Raw genomic sequence first — 19,474 nt, 5'->3', positions numbered from 1 at the left:
AAAAGGCAGCAACGGTCAGAGGTTGGGAAATTTTAGATATCGTCTATATTGATTCAGTGAAAATCCAGGTCGTCAATGGGCGTTTGGTCTAGTGGTATGATTCTCGCTTCGGGTGCGAGAGGTCGCGAGTTCGATTCTCGCAACGCCCCATTTTCTTCATTTCATTCATTTTCATTACTTTTTAATTTTTATAGGATAGATTGCTTCAGAAAAATACATATAGAGAGGATATGTCACAAAATTAAATTATTTAGTGTTCCTATTAAATTTTTGTATAATATAAACATTTGAAGTTAAAATAAGAGTAAACTGTAATTTTAATATTATAGTTTAATGAAATGCATATATTAGTTTGTGTATTTTTCAATATTTATTATTTAATCTTAATACTTATAAAAGTAATAAATTATTCAATTCCATGGGAGCTTATAAATTGAATTTTTTAAAAAAAAATAAAAAAAAATTATAATACATATTGGGCTTCTTTATAAGGATATTCTATTGAATGAGGTAACCCTTTGGCTTATGAGAAGCTAGAAGCTCTATATTGCCTCTTTCAAATAGCCATTAATATCAGATCTTGCAAGTTTTATTTTGATGTCAAGCAATTGGTATGATACTTCCACAGTCAGTCTCAATGGGAGTTTTATTTTAGAGCTTATTCTTCAACCACAAAGACTTCGGAAGTTTGAGGATCTTGTTCCATGTTTGTTCTTTTTCTCATTTTGCCACCTTGGAGCTTTTTCACCTAGATGATTTCTTCCGGTGGTGAAGCAAACGGTGGAAGGCCATTACTACAAATGTGTTTTTTTTTTTTTAAAATAAAGAATTTAGTTTTATAAAATATAAATTCAGATAATTATTATTTAATCATATATTGATTTACTAGTTTTTACAAGGAAAATTTGTTATTTGATTTATATGATTTATTGAAAGTAATTATTTTTTTTTAAAATAGACTAAATAGTTTTTGTATTTTTATATTATTAATTATTTAATTTATTATGTTAATTATAAAATTAAATAATTATTATTTTAACATTATAAAAGATAAATAATTATGTTTTAAAATTATAAATACTAATTAAAAATAAAAATATTTTAGTATTTTGCACATAATAATTTAGTTTATTGTTGAAATTAGATGAATTAAATAGTTAATTTAACTAAACTGAAGGATTAAAAATTAAATTTTCCTCTTCACAAAAGACTTAAAGCTTAGGGAGAGAGAGAGTACAGAAAACAGAACCAGAGGAAAGAGCCCAACCTGAAGATCACGAATGTCGAGCTTCCAAATTTCTGCAACCCTAGCTTTCCTCTTCTTTGCCTTATCGGTTTTCGCAGACGACGTCGTTGTTCTCACTGAGGATAACTTCGAGAAGGAGGTCGGCCAAGATCGCGGTGCCCTTGTCGAATTCTACGCTCCCTGGTACTATCATCTGTTCTCTGTTCTCTATCTCTGTTCTCTACCCTTCTCGGAAACGCTAAGAATTAATTTATATCACATGGGAAACCATATATTGATTCACTATTTAAATGAGCTTAACTTGCGACACTGATCTTGCTTCTATTTCGATCGATGCCTGAGTTGAAAGTTAGCTCCGCGATTGATGAGCTGCGTGGAGATCTGTTGATTTAACTGTAGTTTCATTTGTGCTTCAATTAATCTATTCATTCAGATCTTGTTGTTGGATATTTGGTTCTGTGTCTTTACAGTTTTGGGTGTGTAAATATGTGTAATGTAATCAGCTTGGGAGAAGTGTGTTTGGAGTTGGGAGAAGTTTTAATTCATAGCGGTGTATGTGAGTAATCTTTAGAAACATTTGCTAACCTGATTTCTTATTGAGGCAGCTAATAATGCATTTTTGACGCTGAATTCAAGCTGTGATTGGTTATATACTTATCTGGACATGCTTGCTTTTGCGTGCTACAAACTACCCTTGTAAGTGATTTTCCTGCTGCAAAATGATGATACGTGCACAAGAGATTACATTGAAACTAGAAAATGGGGTATGCATTGTGCGGTGCTGAATTCAGATGGATTTCTCTGCATGTTGTCATTCCTGTCCCCATCCAATGTTCATGGGATTGCTTTGTTGATCTCATTATAACATGATCATAGTTAGACTCAGGATAATGCTTCCGTTATCTGCATCAAGAAGAATTTTTTTTTTCTTGTTTGTTAGCTAAAACCTCATGTAGCTGGATTATCCTGTTTTAAAATGATGATCTGTCCACGAGAAATTATATAATCTTTGAAGCTAGGTGCTGTGATTTTATTTTCAGAAATGTTTGTGGGTTGTATGTGATACATGTATGTGTTATCATTCTTGCACTCTTTCGTCATTTTTGGGTTGCTTTTTTCAGTCTTCACATGATCAGACCTGGAATAATGTTTATGTCATATGCAACAGGTGTGGGCATTGTAAAAAGCTTGCTCCAGAATATGAGAGGCTTGGTACAAGTTTCAAGAAGGCAAAATCTGTTTTAGTTGGAAAGGTCAGCTATTTCAGTCCCGTTGCCCTTGATATTCTTGCTTTCTTTATTGTTCTCCCATAGGAGAGAGCATGCAATGGTTTAAACCGGACAATAGAGCTAAACCGTTCTTATTCAGTTACTCAGGCTATTCGGTTCAGTTCAATGTAGATTTCTAAGGAAATTTGGTTTTTGGTTTGGCTTTTTAACCAAAAAATCAACTAAGATTGGGCCATTCCTTTCTCTAGACCCATACCTCTTTTTGGTTCAGTTCAGAAAAATAAAAGTTTCAGTTCTTCAGTTTTTTTTGCTCCAATATGAAATCGAACCATTCAATTGCACACCCCTTTCTCTCCTGTCAGATTTAATCGTCTTATAACATATTATTAAATGAATCTCTCTCTCACGATTTGTCTCTAACTTTTTCAATATTTCTTTTATGCTGCCTTTCCTAACTCAATGTGGACAAGGTGAAGCTTTACTCGAGAAATAAAATTTCCACTCTCTTCTGATATTTCATGGTGTAGGTTGATTGTGATGCACACAAAAGCCTCTGCAGCAAATATGGTGTTTCTGGATACCCCACAATCAAATGGTTTCCTAAAGGGTCATTGGAACCCAAAAAGTGAGTGCATTATTTGCCAAACTTTTACCTCTTTGTTTTTTCTTCTAAAAGACTACTATGTACTACTTTGGCACACTATACTTGAAACAATATTCTTATTTTTCTCTGAATTTCATGCCCCTCAATTTCATGTTGGAAAAATAATAATTTGGACCTCTTTGTGCTGAAATGACATTTTATAGATATGAAGGTGGACGTACTGCAGAAGACCTTGCTGAGTTCATAAATTCTGAAGGAGGTAATATTTTATTCCTTGTAAATTTACAAAATGTTGATTTGATGAAGACACTTCTTGTTGTCCTGGAATAATGATTTGTCTGCTATTTTATCTCCATTTTTTTTCCAGTAGCCTCTTTTTTATGTTTTTTTTTTTTTGCAGTGTGTTTGCATATTTAATTTTAATTGGGAGTTCTTATTGTGGTTTTTATTCTTAAAGGTTGTATGCTGCTTTAAAGTAGTTGCTTGTAAACTTCAGTTTTTTTCATTGTAAATATATAATCCTATTTCCATTTCATGTAGGAACCAATGTCAAGATAGCTGCGGTTCCTTCCAGTGTTGTGGTATTAACACCAGATAATTTTGATCGGATCGTCCTGGATGAATCAAAAGATGTTTTGGTTGAGTTTTATGCACCATGGTTAGTATTATCCTCAATGTTGTTTGCTTGTTCAGGGTTGCAACTGAGTAGAGTAGGGCAAAGTTAAATAGTGGGTAGATTTGAGCTCAAGGTTGATGTAAGCCTAATTGTGTAAGCTTGAGCTTGGGTGTCTGCGTAGCAAGCCAGTGAGCTGGCTTGAGCTTGAGCTGACCGTTATAGAACAAATTTTTAACCATGTAGGCACCTACTCATATATTCCTAAAATCATTACTTGATGCCATTGCCTTTTGTGAAAGGAGCAATGTGGGTCAATTATGTAGGGGGCTAGAGGCTAATACATGGATGGCTCAGTCATTGGAAATTGTTGCCAAGCAAGTTTATGCTAAAGTTGCCAAGGGTTGTCTATTAAAGGAGGAAGGGAACTAAAATTTCTCCCCCCTTTATCTTCTATTGCAGGATTTAAGATACACACATATCCCACACATGCTTATCAGTGATGAAAAACAAAATTTAGTTTACAGTTTCTGTTTCTTTGGATTCTTAATGAACTCTTCGACAACAAACGAATGTAATGGCCTCGGAGCCAAAGGCTTTAGTTTATGTTGGCTTTTCTTGTTTGATAAGTTCAATTTTATGGCTTTGGATAATTTGGCTTTTGAGTTGCGACAAAATGAGTTTTTCAGACCAATCTAAGCCTCAGTGATTCATAAAAAGCCTGGGTAGTTTATGTTTTGCAATTAAGTGTAATTGTGAGATAGGGATCCTGAATAGCTCCAATGATTGCAGCTGTGCCCTCATTTTATTCTTGTTTTAATTTTTCATTGGCAGGTGTGGCCATTGCAAACAGCTTGCTCCAGTAAGTCTATTTTCTGCTCTTTTGTTAATGTTGATGACCAACTTTGCTTGAAGAAGGCTCGGGCTAAGGTTGTGATTTGCCTATGCTCTGCAGACTTATGAAAAGGTTGCAACAGCATTTAAATTGGAAGAAGATGTAGTTATTGCTGACCTTGATGCTGACAAATACAAAGATTTGGCAGAAAAGTGAGTCCAATGATACTACATTTTACTCATTTTTATAATGGTTGGGTTCCATGTAAATTGAGATTATGTATTGTTGACTTGAATATGATGATCTAAAGGCATGCAATTGAAACTGCAGGTATGGAGTAAGTGGTTTTCCTACGCTTAAATTCTTCCCAAAGAGCAACAAAGGCGGTGAAGATTATGGTGGTGGGCGAGATTTAGATGACTTTGTAACATTCATCAATGAGAAATGTGGGACTAGTCGTGATGAGAAAGGGGGACTTACTTCAAAAGTTAGTGAATTCATATATAGATACCTTGCATTACAGTCAGCTATTTTATGAAGGATATTTGCTCATATAACAATATAAAATATGTTGTTGTTGATATAGGCTGGTATAGTAGCTACTTTGGAGAACTTGGTTAAAGATTTCATCGGTGCTGGCAATGATGAGAAGAAACAAATTGTTAGCCGTATGGAAGAAGAAGTTGAGAAGCTTAAGGGTGCCACTGCAAGGTTAATATCCTATTTTCTTCTGCAAAAAGCATAACCGTAATTTCATCAAACATTATTCCATTACTATTTCCTCAATTGTTAGAATGCATCTGTTGGTAATTGATAGCTACCACAAGTATTCATTTCATTGAGGCAACAGTGGCACCTTCTTTTTAAAGAACAAAGTTTTTGAATCCAATTGGGACTTCCTTCTCCCCACCCACCCACCCCCCCCCCCCCCCCCCCAAAAAAAAAATATTTCAGTAATTTTTCTATTTCTCTTCTGTTTACTATTCAGACATGGAAAGATCTACTTGAAAACTGCCAAGAACTTTGTGGAGAAAGGTGCAGACTACCCGAAGAAAGAAATTCAGCGGCTGGAGCGTATGCTTGAAAAGGTGATATATCTGTTTGACTTCTGTTGGCATAAAGTGTTCAAATGGTTCATATAATTTTTGGGAATCAGTGAGCACTGTGGCTATATGAAATTGAAAACTCATTTTATAAGCAACTACCAAATTTGCTACTTGATGCTTAAATTCTGTACATCTCTAATGATGAAATTCCTAGATCAATAAATAGTGACAATAAAAGCTAAAATAGTGAGTTTCTGACAGAAAGTTAAGTTTGGGGACTGCCAAAATCAGTTAGAAGTTCATTAACTATAGATGATTTTAATGTATATTCATCCTTATCTATTCCTATAAGGATCAGTATTGAAGGCACTTGTTATTTGGTTTGCTGTGAGAAACAGGAGTTTATTAGTGTCTTTAAGTGCATGTGTAGTCGCAATGTGTGGGCTTGTCTGAATAGTTTTTTTTGTTTCGTGGATACAGTCAATCAGTGAAGTAAAGGCAGATGAATTCACTCTCAAGAAGAACATATTGTTGACCTTTGTCTGATGAGTGGTAGAGCCGCAAGTGAAGTCACATCCGCATTTTGCTTGAATGTATTGGCAACTTTTTTTTTTTTACTGGGGACTTGTAGTTTTGGTCTGGGAAAACGCTGTAGCTGTGGATGTCCAATTCACTGGTCAGGTTTTGGCAAATGAAGTTGTAATTGAAGAAGAGAAGAAAAATGGTAAAGTTTTTGTTGCAATTAGCAATAATACTACATTTCCACTTTGAGATCCGTAGATGGACTTTTTCCTCACATGTTACATTGTATGCGGTAATTTGGGACCATTTATGACCTGCTGTAGATGAATGACCGTTGCTAAAAATTTAGTTCTCAGGGCTTGTCTGAAAACTGGACCGAGCCTTTTGCTTGCTGTTGCTTGATTAATTATTTAACCTTTTCCACTTTGGAGTTTCTGGGCTACTGTTACTCTGACCCACAAACTACGGCTCTTGATTACATAAGCCCTGGACTGCGGCATGTGCCATGTTTGGATAATGTGGAGCAAAGTTAACCAATAGCCGAAAGGTACACCCCAGCTAAAACTTATGTTGATTAATGATTTGTGGCTTTGGAGAATTGGAGAAGGAAGCTGGGGAATGAGGCTAGGGGTGTGTGTGTGTGTGTATTTTTTCATTCTTTTTTTTTTATTATTTGTGGCACATCACACCATTGTATTTAAGATTTTTTTCCCCCAATTATTCTGGAGTGCTTCTATATAGAGCTAAACCTGATTGGAAAAGGCTGAATTAATCCTTTGGTGATCGGATTTAATTTGTAAGCGAAACTTCATCTTTCCCTAGCAACTTGTGTATTAAAAACATTGATTCGGAGGTAAAGAAATTATGCACTGGTTGTGAGTTGTGACATTTCATGATTGGGGCAGCACTTTGTAAAAAAGAAAAGTGTTGCCGTAGAATAAATGTTGCAGAAAAAGGTAAAAGGGATTCTCTACATCTGCAAGTTCCCACATGGATAGTGCAATATCTTAGAAAAACCCAATCAGAAACTGTGTTATATTTGGCACAGTGAAATGTGGAATTTTGATTCGTGGCTTCATGTGAAACTTTTCACAACAGACAAACAGATGCTCTCACCTTTCTATCCTCAGAATCTATGCATCACACTGTTGCAATATTCTCTGTAATAATCTCGTTTTTCCTCAAGTAGAACCAAGGAGAGAAAATTGCTGATGAAGGGTAGTTGTGGAATATGAAAGATAATAAAATCCTATATATTAGAACACTCTAAATAGTCCAATTTATATTGGAAAGCTGCCTACTGTGGCAGAAGCAAAGAAATTTGACATTTTTGCTGTCATCTTAGAACTGAAAATGCAGTCATTCAAGGATTAGCTCATCAAATTCATCATAAATATTGTTGTTGAAGAAGGGAAAGAATTTAGAAAAAGAAAGAGTAGAAAAAAGGAAATGCAGAAAACAGCTGGAAGTCCAGGGAGATAGCGATGGAACAATATATGTGGAATTTTGAAAGAGACTTTTTAGCTCCATCCCAATGATTCTTGAGATATACACGGAAATATGAACATCAGCCCATGAACAATAATGGACTTTTTGACTGAGTGGGGGGGCCTTGTTTTGAGCTTGCTCTACTCCCTCATCTTAATTAATAATTTAGAATTCTGTTATAATTAAAGAATCGTATTTAATTTCTTTTTAGTTCAATTCATATATAATTGTTTAGTACTTTAGTTATCCAATTACTTCGTTGCAGTTCAAAATAGCATAGATGGATTATACGGTAGTCTAGTAACGCCTTTGGTTTCTATTGGCTCCAAATTCTCAATACGACTTCAATACCAATTAATCAAAACTTTCTTTTATTGTTTATTCCATTTGGCTCAGATCACTTTCAGTATCCACATAGCAATAAACACCAAGGAAAAAGAAAAAGATAAATTGCCTTGGCTCCTAGGCGTTGGCTTGCTTCTTCAATGCCATGAAAAAAGTTGTTACTTTTTAAGTACGTGAAAAAGAGAGAAGTGTCAATGAGAGAACTCAAAACTAGTTAAGTATTTTATAAGTGTCTTTAACTTTTCCTATATGAAATGATGATGAGAGTCTCTGAATCACACACTCAAACACATCATGATCAAAAGCTAGAAAGGTCCCCAAGAGAGAATCCAAAAAGAGGAGCAAGAATTGCTTAACAGATTTTTAGAATGACAACAATTATATCAAGTCTGTCTCATCATACTCAAGTCCTTTATGTTATTGTCTTATTATCTTCTTTATGTCAATGTCTAAGAGACATCATCTTCTGATATACCCCATATAAAATATTAAGGTCCCAAAAACAATTTCATTTAGATCTACCCATTAGCCAATCCGTTGGAGCAGATGGGTTAAGCTAAAAAGTAAATTAAGGTAATGAAATGGACATGCAGATTCTTATGGCCCCCCAGAACCACAAATTCTTGGGAAACAAACAGTTGTAAGCAAAGTTATCACCTCATTCTTTCTCAATATCCCAACTACCATCTAATGTACAGATCAACAAATTGTGTGCTTAATGCTTTAATAAGCTGGACCAGCAAGATACAACCAAAACCACAATAAATTTCTATTGGCAATTATGGGTCAGTATCGGATTTGGGGGAAGGGCAACTTCATGGAAGCTGTGGGTAACGGGATTATATGGGGCCTCCACTACCTAACACAACAGGGTTATGTCTCTGAACCATGTGTGTTGTATTATTGGTTCAATAATCCAATTAGGGCACTATTTCATTATGATGCAATTTGGGTAAATTCAATGCAGACCCATATATATCATCAACATTCACAGTATCACAGAACTCATAATGTCTCAGCTAAAGCCAATTAAGGCCTATTTAATATGATTCCAAGTTGTTTACTCAAACAAAAGTAACAGATTGAGCTTTCTCTCATGGCATACAAGTTAGACAACCCCATGGATCAGGAACAGCTTCTCTTTTTAACTAGGAGAGAAGAAGAACCAAGACTAGACCCAGTAATAAATACATAGATCATCATCATAGAATTACACAATTAAAAATAAAAATAATAAGATCTATACAATTTCTTTTAGTCTAATGATGATAAATCACAGTTTGTTTACCTGGAGGAAACTGGATTCAGGGTTCTTGTAAATCCATTCATGGCTCCATACCCCTTTGAACTAAACCCCAAGCATCCCAGTAATCCTTGTCTGTAAGGCAAGAAGGTCTTCTTCCTCATCTCCTCAGCCTGTGCTTTACTTGCTTTGTAATGCAACTCATGGGGTGATGTTGGTATCCTTCTCTTTCCTACCCCATGCATTGGTTTCTTCCCTGAAGCTATTCCACTCCCCTTAACTTTCTGATTCTCCATTGAAGCATTTCCAAGCTTTTCTTTTGTTGTTGCAGGAACTTGCACACCTGCTGCTGTGTTCATGGACTTCTTTTCCTTTGCTGGTGAAAACGAAATATTATACCAGAACTTGTTATTGCTTCTCCCTTCACTTTTGCTTCTGTAAAGAAAATCTTTCAAGAACACCCATCTTTTTGAGTTCCTTCCAGCTGATGATGACCTAGAAGAAGATGCAGAAACTGATGGAGTTGCTGCTTCTTCTTCAATCTTGTTGCTTCCAATAGCTTCCAAACATGAACCCTCACAAGACTCATCAGTGGAGCCATAGATCTCGTTCTTCTTGCTATCTTCCTCATCATTAGCAAACTCAAAAGTACTTCTTAGTGGAGACATAGATCTGGTTCTTCTACGCAAAGATTTATCACGCAGTCTCAGATCTCTACCTCTTGTACTTTCTCCGCCGTTAACTATTCTTCCACCATGCATATCATCCTCCTCATCGTCCCCTTCCTCTTCATTTTCAAGATCCAACAAAGGAGCCAGCACTTGGGGTCTCTCCAAATGTGTGGATAGCTTCATGGGGCGGATCTTCCCGTTCAAAAACAACTCATCAGCAGAGCTCATAGAACCAGTTTGACCAGAACCACTCGACCCAAGTCTTGCCGAGAATTCAAACTCATACCCAAAAGGCACAGAGCCTCCATTACCAATATCCGGTGAAGAAACAGCTGATGCAGAGTATGAAGCAGCAGTTGTGGTAATAGCGAAATGCATTGGGCTTGCAGGGCAACTGTAAAAGAAACCACCATTAATAGGTGCAGAAGCAGCGCCACGGCCGGGGCTAGAAGGAGCACTAACGTAAGGAGTGGAGCAAGTGCTGTCAAAATCATCAGAAAAGAGATGGGGTTGTTGGGGAGAGAATGGTAAGCCATTGTTGGAGTTATCAAGGTCTGGTATTGGGTCTGGAGTAGAGCCATGGGGACTTTGGTTGGGTTTGAGCTCCATTTTCTTGGTGTGGGTGAGAAAAAAAGAGCAAAATGATGGAAATAAAGGGAGAAGTTGATCAGTGTAAATACTAAACAGATTTGGATTTTGTTGTAACTTCTAACTTAGATTTGCCCTTCAACCTCTTCCTTTATATCTTCTCCTGCCATTCTCTCTTCATCCTTCCTGCTAAATTACTGCCAACAATGATTAATTTTAAAATATATAAATTTTTAAAAAATAATTTTAATCATTTGTTACAAAAGTATTTCTTTCAAATAAAAAAAGATAAAATTTAGGAAATTTTGTTAGTAGAAAATGAAGTGAGTGATGTTATCTTAAAGAAGTTTGGTTGAATAGTTACCTCAATGAAAAGGAAACATTAAGCAAATGGGCATGAAAAGAATTTAAAAGGTGAATTCTTGAGAGAAGAGTAGGGATCCTGGTGGGGAAATGTGAAAGGGGAAAATCAATTGAACCCTAGTTTTAATTTTCATTTAATTAATGCATCCATTATTATAATTTGTTAACATCAAATAATAAATTAAAAATTTTTAAGTTTTATTTAATTGTAGGTGACTCAATTAAAAAATTTTAAATTTTTATTAAAATTTTATCTGTTTAATTACTTAAAAAAATTAAAATCATTTTTTTAACTGAAAGAAAAGTAAGTTATTTATTTTAATTTAATTAAATATTTTTTTTGAAATTTAAATAAATAAAGGAAAGTGAAGAGTATAAAGGAGGATTAGATTAGAGTACACAAATCAGAAATCAAGGATTATTTAGTGTGAATGCCATGTTGGGGTCACATGCCCTTATCTCCAATGTGTCCTCCACATCAAGGGCATATCTTCTTTGCAGCTCAGCCGTCGGATCTCCTCGAGATCCATATTATTTATGATTAATCAGACAACGTCTCCTTAATCTGGAGTATCATATGCTTCCGAGTGCGGATGGACTGAATGCATCAAATTGATATAATATATGCATTTTTCAAAGTAATTAGAAAATAATATATTATTGGGATTATTTTTTTATTAAATAAATTATTACAAATTAAAGAATTAGGATAGTAGTTTATTCATTAACATGATAATGGAAGAAATTATTATTTTGTAATAAGAGAAATATATTAATTTTAAAAAATATATTAAAATATTTTTAAAATTCTATTAATTAGCAATTATTATTAAATTTTTGAGCTAACTTAAAAAGAAAGAAATTTCCGTTCAAAACTTTTTTTTATTAAAAGAATAGCTAAAATAATTAAACAAAAGTTAGATATTTTTAATTTTTAATAGTAGAAGTTAACAAAAATATTAATTAATAGGCTTTTTTAATTTATAAATATTTTAATATATTTTTAAATATTAAAAAAATAACTAATAAATTTCTATATACGATAGAGATTAATAATATTTTATTAATTTGTTATTACAATTGAAAATCAGTTTAAATGGAGATACATTTAATATATATTTACATTAAAATTTTATGTAAATAAACTACAATAAACATATAAATTTAAATATAAATATTTAATTTAATAAAATAAAATTTATTCTAGTATTTGATTTTGATGTGAGTGAAATGAAAATAAATTGTGATTGATCAATTTATATATATGTTTGAGATTTATAACGGTCACTGCAATATTTAAATTAATAAATTGAAGAAATGAATTAGTATAATAAATTATTTAAAATTAAAAAATAATTATATAAAAATATATATTTTTAAGAGTTAATTATTAAATTTTAAAAAAATTCAATTAAAATTTATTAATAAATAAGTAATTTTACGATTACAAGGGTAATAAAAATTTATTAAATTATAATTTTTTGTAAAATTTTATTATGTTTAAGAGAGAATAAATTTTGATAAAAATCAAATGCAATAATACATAAAAAATTTTTTAAGATTCATAACTTATTAAATTCTTCCCACATAACTCCATTCTATAACAATTGTAAATCTTACCCTTTAAACAATTCATTAATTAGGATAAAGGTAACATAGTAATATGCTCAGTTTTTTGTCTATCCAAGAAAGAAGAACGTGCAGCCCCAATTACAATTTCACATATGCCTATGCACATTCGAATAATAAGTTTATTTTTTGGGTGGAAATTAAATATGTTTATATTGATTAATAATTTTGGATTTGACGAGACAATATATATTATTTTCTAATAACAAAAAAAAAATTGTGCATTTTCCACATTCTAAGCAGGTGGGTGGGTCATTGACATTTGGTAGTTATAATATTTAATCACTGACGTTAAAGCTAGGTAATGGTTCCAACTGACTTGACACTTTGAAAAGAAAGAAGAGAAAAAAAACATTATTATTTAATTTTTATATTATAAAAAAATATATTAAAATTATTTTAATATTTTAAAATTTTTATTTATTAATTTCAAGGATTAAATTTATTAAAAATTTTAAAATATTTTTAATATGAATAAATTAATTAATAAATTTTTTATAAAATGGATACCCGACTGTAAGGCACATACCCCAAATGAATTTTTACATACCCTAATAAATTTTAACAACTCTTAAACCTCAATGACTTTACAAATCATGAAATCTTAGTACTAGTGTCTTAGGTTGTTTTCTTTTGCAGCTTAATTGAGCACAGAGTTTATGAACTCAACCTAGTTTTTGTTTGTCAACCTTGTAATGAATTCGTTTATTTGGATTGGTTTTCAATAGAATATTTTTGCATTCTTTGGCTTTATATTTTGTATTTTTCCATTTTGATTATTCATTAAATAATATTTTTATTTCAGTTTATACTTAAGGACTATATAGTTTTGAAGACGACTTTGACTCCAAACAAATAAAGGGGGAAAATTTATGATGGGATACTGCCAAGTAGCACACACAAGTGGACTATGTATAAGCCTGTCAATTTTTAATGTCTGCACAAATTTGCAGGAGAAAGGGTGGTGGGGACTGCAATGTTTGGGATTTATTGTTTTAAATCTGGTCTTTGGCTTTCATTTCTTCAAGATTTTTGGAATAGAACTTTTCAAGTTAACATTTTCTCCTTCTAATGAGAAGCAATGTTGATGTATGTGTTAGTTAAAGAAGCAAGTGCAATTGCAGAATACAAGCTTATAAGGGCACAAACGCTTCAGGAAGTGGAAGACACCCTTATAATTGTGGGAGATTAAAGGCTGGAAATGGACTTGAATGGATGATATACATATTCTTTCCTGCTGCAAACAGAAGAACACAAAGCTGAACCAGCTTCCATAGATACACTAGAAATTAAGAGAAGCCTTTCTTCAAGGGCTTTTTACATGATAAAGAAATCAGAAACCAGTTCATCAACCAAAGAAGTTAGAATTCCCTTCTCAATCTTTACACCTTCTTCAAATATTTCTATGTTAAAGTCAAGCCATCTCCCATACTGAGTGCTCATATCCCTGTCCACAAGCTCATCCACCATTAAGTCTCCCATGCTTTTCCAACCTGAGATCTCCTGATACAATTCCTCTGCCAACCACCCCTTACTTTCAAATAACATGCATATTTTAGCCCATGACTTGCAGCTCCCAACAAAAGCTTGTCCACACATGAGCTCCAACCGTTCGCTAACGCAATCAAACAAAACCTTTCGCCCAAGCTTGGAGTCCTCTCCTTCGTTTCTTTTTATTACATTCTCTTGATTTTCCAACAGATGGAAAAGCTGGGGATTTATGATTTTTGGGGCATGTCCCAGTGCCAAATCTTTCAACATCGTTTCTGCGTTCTTAAGTACGTCCTTTACGTAATCTAGTTCCCAGTCACTTGATCCCTTAACTTCTGTTGTAGTGAATGTTCTGGCGAGCTTCCTTCTTATGTCTAATGTAGATATTGAGGAGGCTGAATCTGATAGTTCTGTCTCCGCTTCCACTTCCAAGAACTCATTTGTAGAGAAATCACTGAGCATCTCGTCAGATTGAACTGCTGAACAAGAGTACATTGTCTTTGTTACTACCTCTATTAGAAAGTATATTTCATCAATGAACAAGAGAGGAAAGGAAAAGCATTTTATGGAATCGAGAAAAGTTTCTGGCTTACACGTGTTCAAAAAGCTTGTTTACAAAAAGAAAACAATATTTTTAGCTATTAATGAAAATCTTAAATGGTGCAAACGGTTTAAATGATTCAGGATCTGATTTTAAATTGTACACTGTATTATCATAAAACTAAAACAACTCTAGACATGATTTATCAGCAAGAGGTCTCATCTCCGGGCTGTTGATAAGTTATTAGTTCTATATTTGGTTCAGTTTTAGAATATCATGCATATGAAAACAGGGTTTTTTGAATCCCAAATGCTTAGAAACAAAAAGAATTCAAAGGAAAGGCGCCACGATTTTACCATTAGTATTTGAGCAACTTGCACTCTCAAAACTAGGTTCAAGAATTGAAACTGGACTAGGATGTCGACATTCAAGGTCTATTTCAGCAAAGCTGAAACTCCTGCTACAGCTGTGCTCTTCCATTTCTTCAGATCCCTGAATCAGTTTATAAGAAATTAGAAATGATTAAATTAACATACAGAATCGATCAAGAAAAACTAATTACATTTCATCAGAAGTTTCAAATCAAGTTAGTATCTGACGTCTTCATTCATGCTATAAATTTCTGCCACCTGATTATAACTTTATTTAGGGCAAGTCATAATTCAAAATTATAAGAAACCAGCAATAAAAATTTCTCCACATGCTATAATTTTTTAAGCTCACCCTAATAAAAAGGACTTGCACCTGCACCAGCTAATTATAAACTGAAATCCATTGGGCTAAAAACAAATGGATTCAGCAAATATTAGGCCATTACTTGTGCCATAAGAATATAAAATACCAAGGTTACCAGGAAATAGATCAACACCAATACAATAGAGGAACCAAATGCTAGGTTCAACAGAGTTTGAAATATTGGGAACCCAATCGGTAACAGCAAAACCATGTATCCCTCTAAGTTTATCAAGTTTATCCTCAATGTCTAATTGTCTATACTGGTACATAATAGACAATTCAGTGGAAGCATAGCACAATCAACACCATTGACAAACACAGAGGATAAACTAAAAAAACAAGTAACATACGGGAAATTGCACTTGCCTTTTAGACTGGTTAAGAATGATTGGCTCCATTTTTGGCATCTAGTGGGAACATAAATGAATTAAAGTTTTTACTGTCTTCATGTACTATTATTTTCTTCATTATAATTACCTTCACACTTAATCACTAGTGTTTAGGATTTGAAGACCTATAAAAAATTGCTTTACCACTCAAACATATTGAAATACCAAGAAGGGAGAAATATGAATTACTGAACACCCTGAAAGAATGCTGCATGACAGAATCATAAATTCATAAACCAAACCTGCCATATTTGGTTCTTGGTAAGCTTTGGACTCTCTAATGAACAGCAATCTGGATGATCTGATTTGTCTATTTCTACAAGTTCAATCCTCTCATCTTGTGCTGCAGGAACAGTGCTAACCACATTGACCGTGGACAAAAAATTCTGCAAACTTGATGTAGAACTACCAGAACTCTTGTCTCTGATTATGTTACAATGGGTCGATTCAAATTTATTTGTTAATTCCTGCAGCTTCTGTTCCAAAAGAACACCCAAAGCATCACCAGCAACTATAGTTAACCCAGAAAAAGAAGACGTGGACTTTTGGAAGTAAGGATGACCATTAGCAGCAAAAGAATCAATGGAACAGCTGTTAGTTTCTCCCATCATTGAAGATTGAAAAGGTGTTGCCCTCTTCACAGGGGATGTGAATGTAAACGAAATAACATCCATGCCATTTTTCCTATTATCTATATCTGTGTGCATGCTTCCATCTGTTGCAACCTTACATTTTATCAATCTCACATCTCGATTACATGATACGTTATGAGAAACACTTCTGTCAACTTGGAAATCACCATTGACAGACTGTTTCTTCCTGGATATATTACTTGGTTTGTCCCTTTCAGAAGTTGTGACCACCGAATGCACCTTTTTGGACAAAGTTTCAGGCTTTATAACAACTTTGTTAGCAGTCCTACTATGCCCAGCAGAACTGCTCATGGACTGAGCTTTTCTGCCTGACTGGTTAGAAACTGAATTCTTCGAAGTTGAGCTCTCTTTACCAGACTCACAATTCTGTTTCTGTTTATTCTGCCTGAGCACATTGCCAGTTTTTCCTTCAGAAGTTCTCTTGGCCTTTTGTGTATTGGGCAGGCTTTTAAGTGATTGGTTAGACCTAATCTCCATCTGCTCCTTCTGCTTAATGTTATTATTTCTTGAAGTTGATCCCTTTCCTCTCTGAGCATTGGACTTTGATTGTAATGAAAGTGAAATTGATTTTCCCTTATGCTTCAAACTGTCGGAAGCACCTTTTTCAGAACAACTTGACGCATTGCATGATAACTTGCCTTCAGACCGTGTCCGATTATTGTCACTATGATGTCCTTTTGTATTCTTGGCAGAAAACAATTCATTTGGTCTTTGAGGCCTAGATGCTGTATGAGCTGCTTCCATTTTCAGTTTCAAATCCTGAATTCTCAATGGAACTGAAGATGTCCCAATTGATGGCATTTTACCATTTATAGTTGCCTTAGGACTTGCCTCAATTATCTTTGCAGCTGCCTCCATTATGTAAGCCACATTCTTTGTTGGGATGAATCCAGGAGTCTTGATTGGAGACAACAGCTTATGGTGGGTGATAGGAATTGATTTAGCTGATTTTGGAGGCAATATTTCAGTTTGATATCTCTCAATTGGCCGGTTTTGCATCTTTAGTGACCTTGATTCCCAAGCATACCCTTCCTGTTTACCAGAATTGTTAAGGTAGTCCATGGGATTATACCCACTCCATAAATTATGGTTACTCCTATCATGCTGAGATGCTCTAAATGAAGCAGAATCATAAAAAGGGGTAGAAGAGGGCTTGGCAACATTTGACGTTGGGAAAGAATCCAAGCCCATAAGTCTAGCAACCACCCCAGGTGCTCTAGTTCCAAATCCTTCATCACTAGTTACTGATGAAGTGCTACTAAAGTCAATGCTCCCTTTGTTACTTGAATTTGCTCTTCTATCATCCTCCTCTATCTGTATATACAGCAAAAGTTTTTTACGGTTAAAAGTTCACCAAGTTAGTAAAACAGGATACTACAAAAGGAGAGGAAGTCTCACCGCATGAACCTGCAGTTTGGCTATACTTTCCACATTTTCTTTTTCTTGCTCCGATCCTTCTACAACCACAATGTAGGGGGAAAAGTAGAATAAACAGAGTGACACCACATCCTTTTAAAAGTTTGGCTAATGTAGAGGTGATACAAAATTTAGAAATAATATGTGGAATTCATGTTCAAGAAGAGAACATTTGTACCAGATAATTCAGAATTATTCTCAAACAGCTTCTTTCGTGACTTCCCATTCCAATCAAAGAAGTGAAAAAAGCTTCCCTTTGAACGCTTTCTCTCCCCATCCATTATCTCATCTACAAATCAAAATCACTTAACGATCTCAACAAAACTAAAATTCATAAACCCCATGTTAGGCTATCAATTCATAATCACGGAAAGGCGTTCAAACAGGAGAATGTAATCAACAATTAGCATAAACCTCCATTACAGCATCTCCAATATAACAAAAAGCTCGGCTTAGCTTAATATAAAACAGCAACAAATAAAGACCAAACAAAAGCCATAGGGCAATTTGGACAAGTTGTCAAATATAGATTTGAAAATTGCCCAACAAGCTCGAATAAAAGAATAGGATTAAAATTTAGAAGAAATTACGAGAGTTTTCTATCACAATGACGCCTAATATAGGCTACATTGCTCATCAGCTAGCTAAATCCAATCAATCTACTCTGACCTTGCCAAAATTTCAAGGATATAGAAGGCATATCTCGTTGAACTAAGCATTCCTTTAAATGGACCACCAGAGACAAAGGGGGGAAAAGAGATAGAAACACAGAATCCACAGAGCTTAAACCACATCAATAAAAAGCTTACCTGAGATCCTTCAAATGCAGGACGCCGAAAGCTCGTTCCTTTTCTTTTCTTACAAACAGAAAATCATTCAAATCCCACCTGCACAGAGCCAGAAAGCGAAATGGGAATACCAAAAAGCCTTGGGATTAATAAAAGGCTTAAACTTTAAACCATTTCAAGCAATCTCACCAGTCACTCAATATTCAAATAGCCCCATTCTTCAACTCCAAGCATTAAACTTTTTATCGACTCATTCCTGGAACTTTCACTGGCAGAAAGAGGTACAGAGGAAGAGAACCAAAGTCCAAGATATGAAATTAGGGTTCAAAAGAAAAAAGCCAAAAACACTCAAAAGGAGCCAAAGAATCGTGACATTAGCTGATACAGAGATTTGGCTACGTAAGAAATGTCCAAAAAATGCAGTAAAAGAATCAACAGTTTAAAAGTGTAAGATGTGTCAGTAATGGAGAGCAGAAGAGCACAATAAATCCGGTAGAAGATGAGACACGGCTAAGATTTAAGGCTTCTGAGCTGAGCAGACCTGATCCTGAGGCACCTTGACCTCTCCTCTCCTGTGAAACTGTGAAAGATTATCCTCAATAAAATCAATTTTTCACTTGAATCAGACTGCGTTTGCTATCTGCCACGTGGCATTTTTGGCTGTTTTGAATTGTTGGGTTCCACGGAAAATTATATTTTATAATTATGTAATATATAGCAACAGCACGTAGGATGGGTGTGACAAATCAATGAAATTTATAAATATCTCTTGGTTTCATTAATTTCAGTTTTATTTATGAATTTAGAACCCTTTTTCCGAATTATAACCTTTTCCTCCTTTAAATTGGAATTGCCGGATTACTCTCTGAGGTTTCATTTTTTGGAGAGTTCAAATTACACTATCGAACAGAATGAGGATCCGGGATCAATTATATTTCCTTGCTGGTAAAAAAAAAAAAATTATATTTTTCCAGACAAAAAAAAAGTTCTTACAGAAAGAAAATAAATTCAAAAAGATTTCCCACTTTTTTTGTTTGAT

The 19,474-nt window shown here is 34.2% G+C and overlaps 3 protein-coding genes and 1 non-coding gene across 6 annotated transcripts; 2 read left to right on the top strand and 2 right to left on the bottom strand.

Moving 5' to 3' along the window:
* Positions 1-77: 77 nt before the first annotated feature.
* TRNAP-CGG lies at positions 78-149 on the top strand. Its single transcript has one exon. It is a non-coding gene; the product is annotated as a tRNA-Pro (tRNA).
* Positions 150-1,206: 1,057 nt separating this feature from the next.
* Positions 1,207-6,348, top strand: LOC110623350 (probable protein disulfide-isomerase A6). Its single transcript, XM_043960448.1, has 11 exons — positions 1,207-1,429; positions 2,415-2,499; positions 3,003-3,100; positions 3,283-3,338; positions 3,620-3,737; positions 4,527-4,554; positions 4,648-4,739; positions 4,858-5,014; positions 5,114-5,238; positions 5,516-5,615; positions 6,054-6,348. The coding sequence occupies exons 1-11, from the start codon at positions 1,281-1,283 to the stop codon at positions 6,117-6,119; spliced, it is 1,074 nt and encodes a 357-aa protein (XP_043816383.1). The 5' UTR covers positions 1,207-1,280; the 3' UTR covers positions 6,120-6,348.
* Positions 6,349-8,946: 2,598 nt separating this feature from the next.
* Positions 8,947-10,686, bottom strand: LOC110622220. The gene has a single exon (XM_021766654.2). The coding sequence runs from the start codon at positions 10,449-10,451 to the stop codon at positions 9,213-9,215; it is 1,239 nt and encodes a 412-aa protein (XP_021622346.1). The 5' UTR covers positions 10,452-10,686; the 3' UTR covers positions 8,947-9,212.
* Positions 10,687-13,624: 2,938 nt separating this feature from the next.
* Positions 13,625-19,035, bottom strand: LOC110622988. 3 transcript variants are annotated; one of them, XM_043960193.1, is made up of 8 exons: positions 18,977-19,004; positions 18,625-18,703; positions 18,457-18,534; positions 17,826-17,936; positions 17,630-17,688; positions 15,821-17,545; positions 14,811-14,946; positions 13,625-14,392 (listed from the first exon to the last, which is right to left on the bottom strand). In XM_043960193.1, exons 4-8 carry the CDS (start codon positions 17,926-17,928, stop codon positions 13,740-13,742), a joined length of 2,676 nt encoding a protein of 891 aa, XP_043816128.1. In that variant the 5' UTR covers positions 17,929-17,936; positions 18,457-18,534; positions 18,625-18,703; positions 18,977-19,004; the 3' UTR covers positions 13,625-13,739. The 3 variants fall into 3 exon arrangements, with proteins under 3 accessions (XP_043816128.1, XP_021623471.1, XP_021623472.1); XM_021767779.2 differs by having other exon boundaries at positions 13,625-14,389; positions 18,625-19,035; XM_021767780.2 differs by having other exon boundaries at positions 17,630-17,685; positions 18,625-19,035.
* Positions 19,036-19,474: the final 439 nt, after the last annotated feature.

Source organism: Manihot esculenta, chromosome 9 (genome assembly GCF_001659605.2).
Source record: "Manihot esculenta cultivar AM560-2 chromosome 9, M.esculenta_v8, whole genome shotgun sequence".
Taxonomy (NCBI): domain Eukaryota; kingdom Viridiplantae; phylum Streptophyta; class Magnoliopsida; order Malpighiales; family Euphorbiaceae; genus Manihot; species Manihot esculenta.
The sequence above is the reverse complement of the archived record's forward strand: the minus strand, read 5'-3'. Positions and strand labels throughout refer to the sequence as shown.

Coding starts and splice junctions, on each gene's coding strand:
- LOC110623350 (XM_043960448.1), top strand. CDS start 1,281: ATGTCGAGCTTCCAAATTTCTGCAACCCTAGCTTTCCTCTTCTTTGCC. Junction 2,500..3,002: donor AATCTGTTTTAGTTGGAAAG/GTCAGCTATTTC, acceptor TTCATGGTGTAG/GTTGATTGTGATGCACACAA. Junction 3,101..3,282: donor GGGTCATTGGAACCCAAAAA/GTGAGTGCATTA, acceptor GACATTTTATAG/ATATGAAGGTGGACGTACTG.
- LOC110622220 (XM_021766654.2), bottom strand. CDS start 10,451: ATGGAGCTCAAACCCAACCAAAGTCCCCATGGCTCTACTCCAGACCCA.
- LOC110622988 (XM_043960193.1), bottom strand. CDS start 17,928: ATGGATGGGGAGAGAAAGCGTTCAAAGGGAAGCTTTTTTCACTTCTTT. Junction 14,947..15,820: donor CCAAGAACCAAATATGGCAG/GTTTGGTTTATG, acceptor AAACTGATTCAG/GGATCTGAAGAAATGGAAGA. Junction 14,393..14,810: donor AAGTTGCTCAAATACTAATG/GTAAAATCGTGG, acceptor ACTCTTGTTCAG/CAGTTCAATCTGACGAGATG.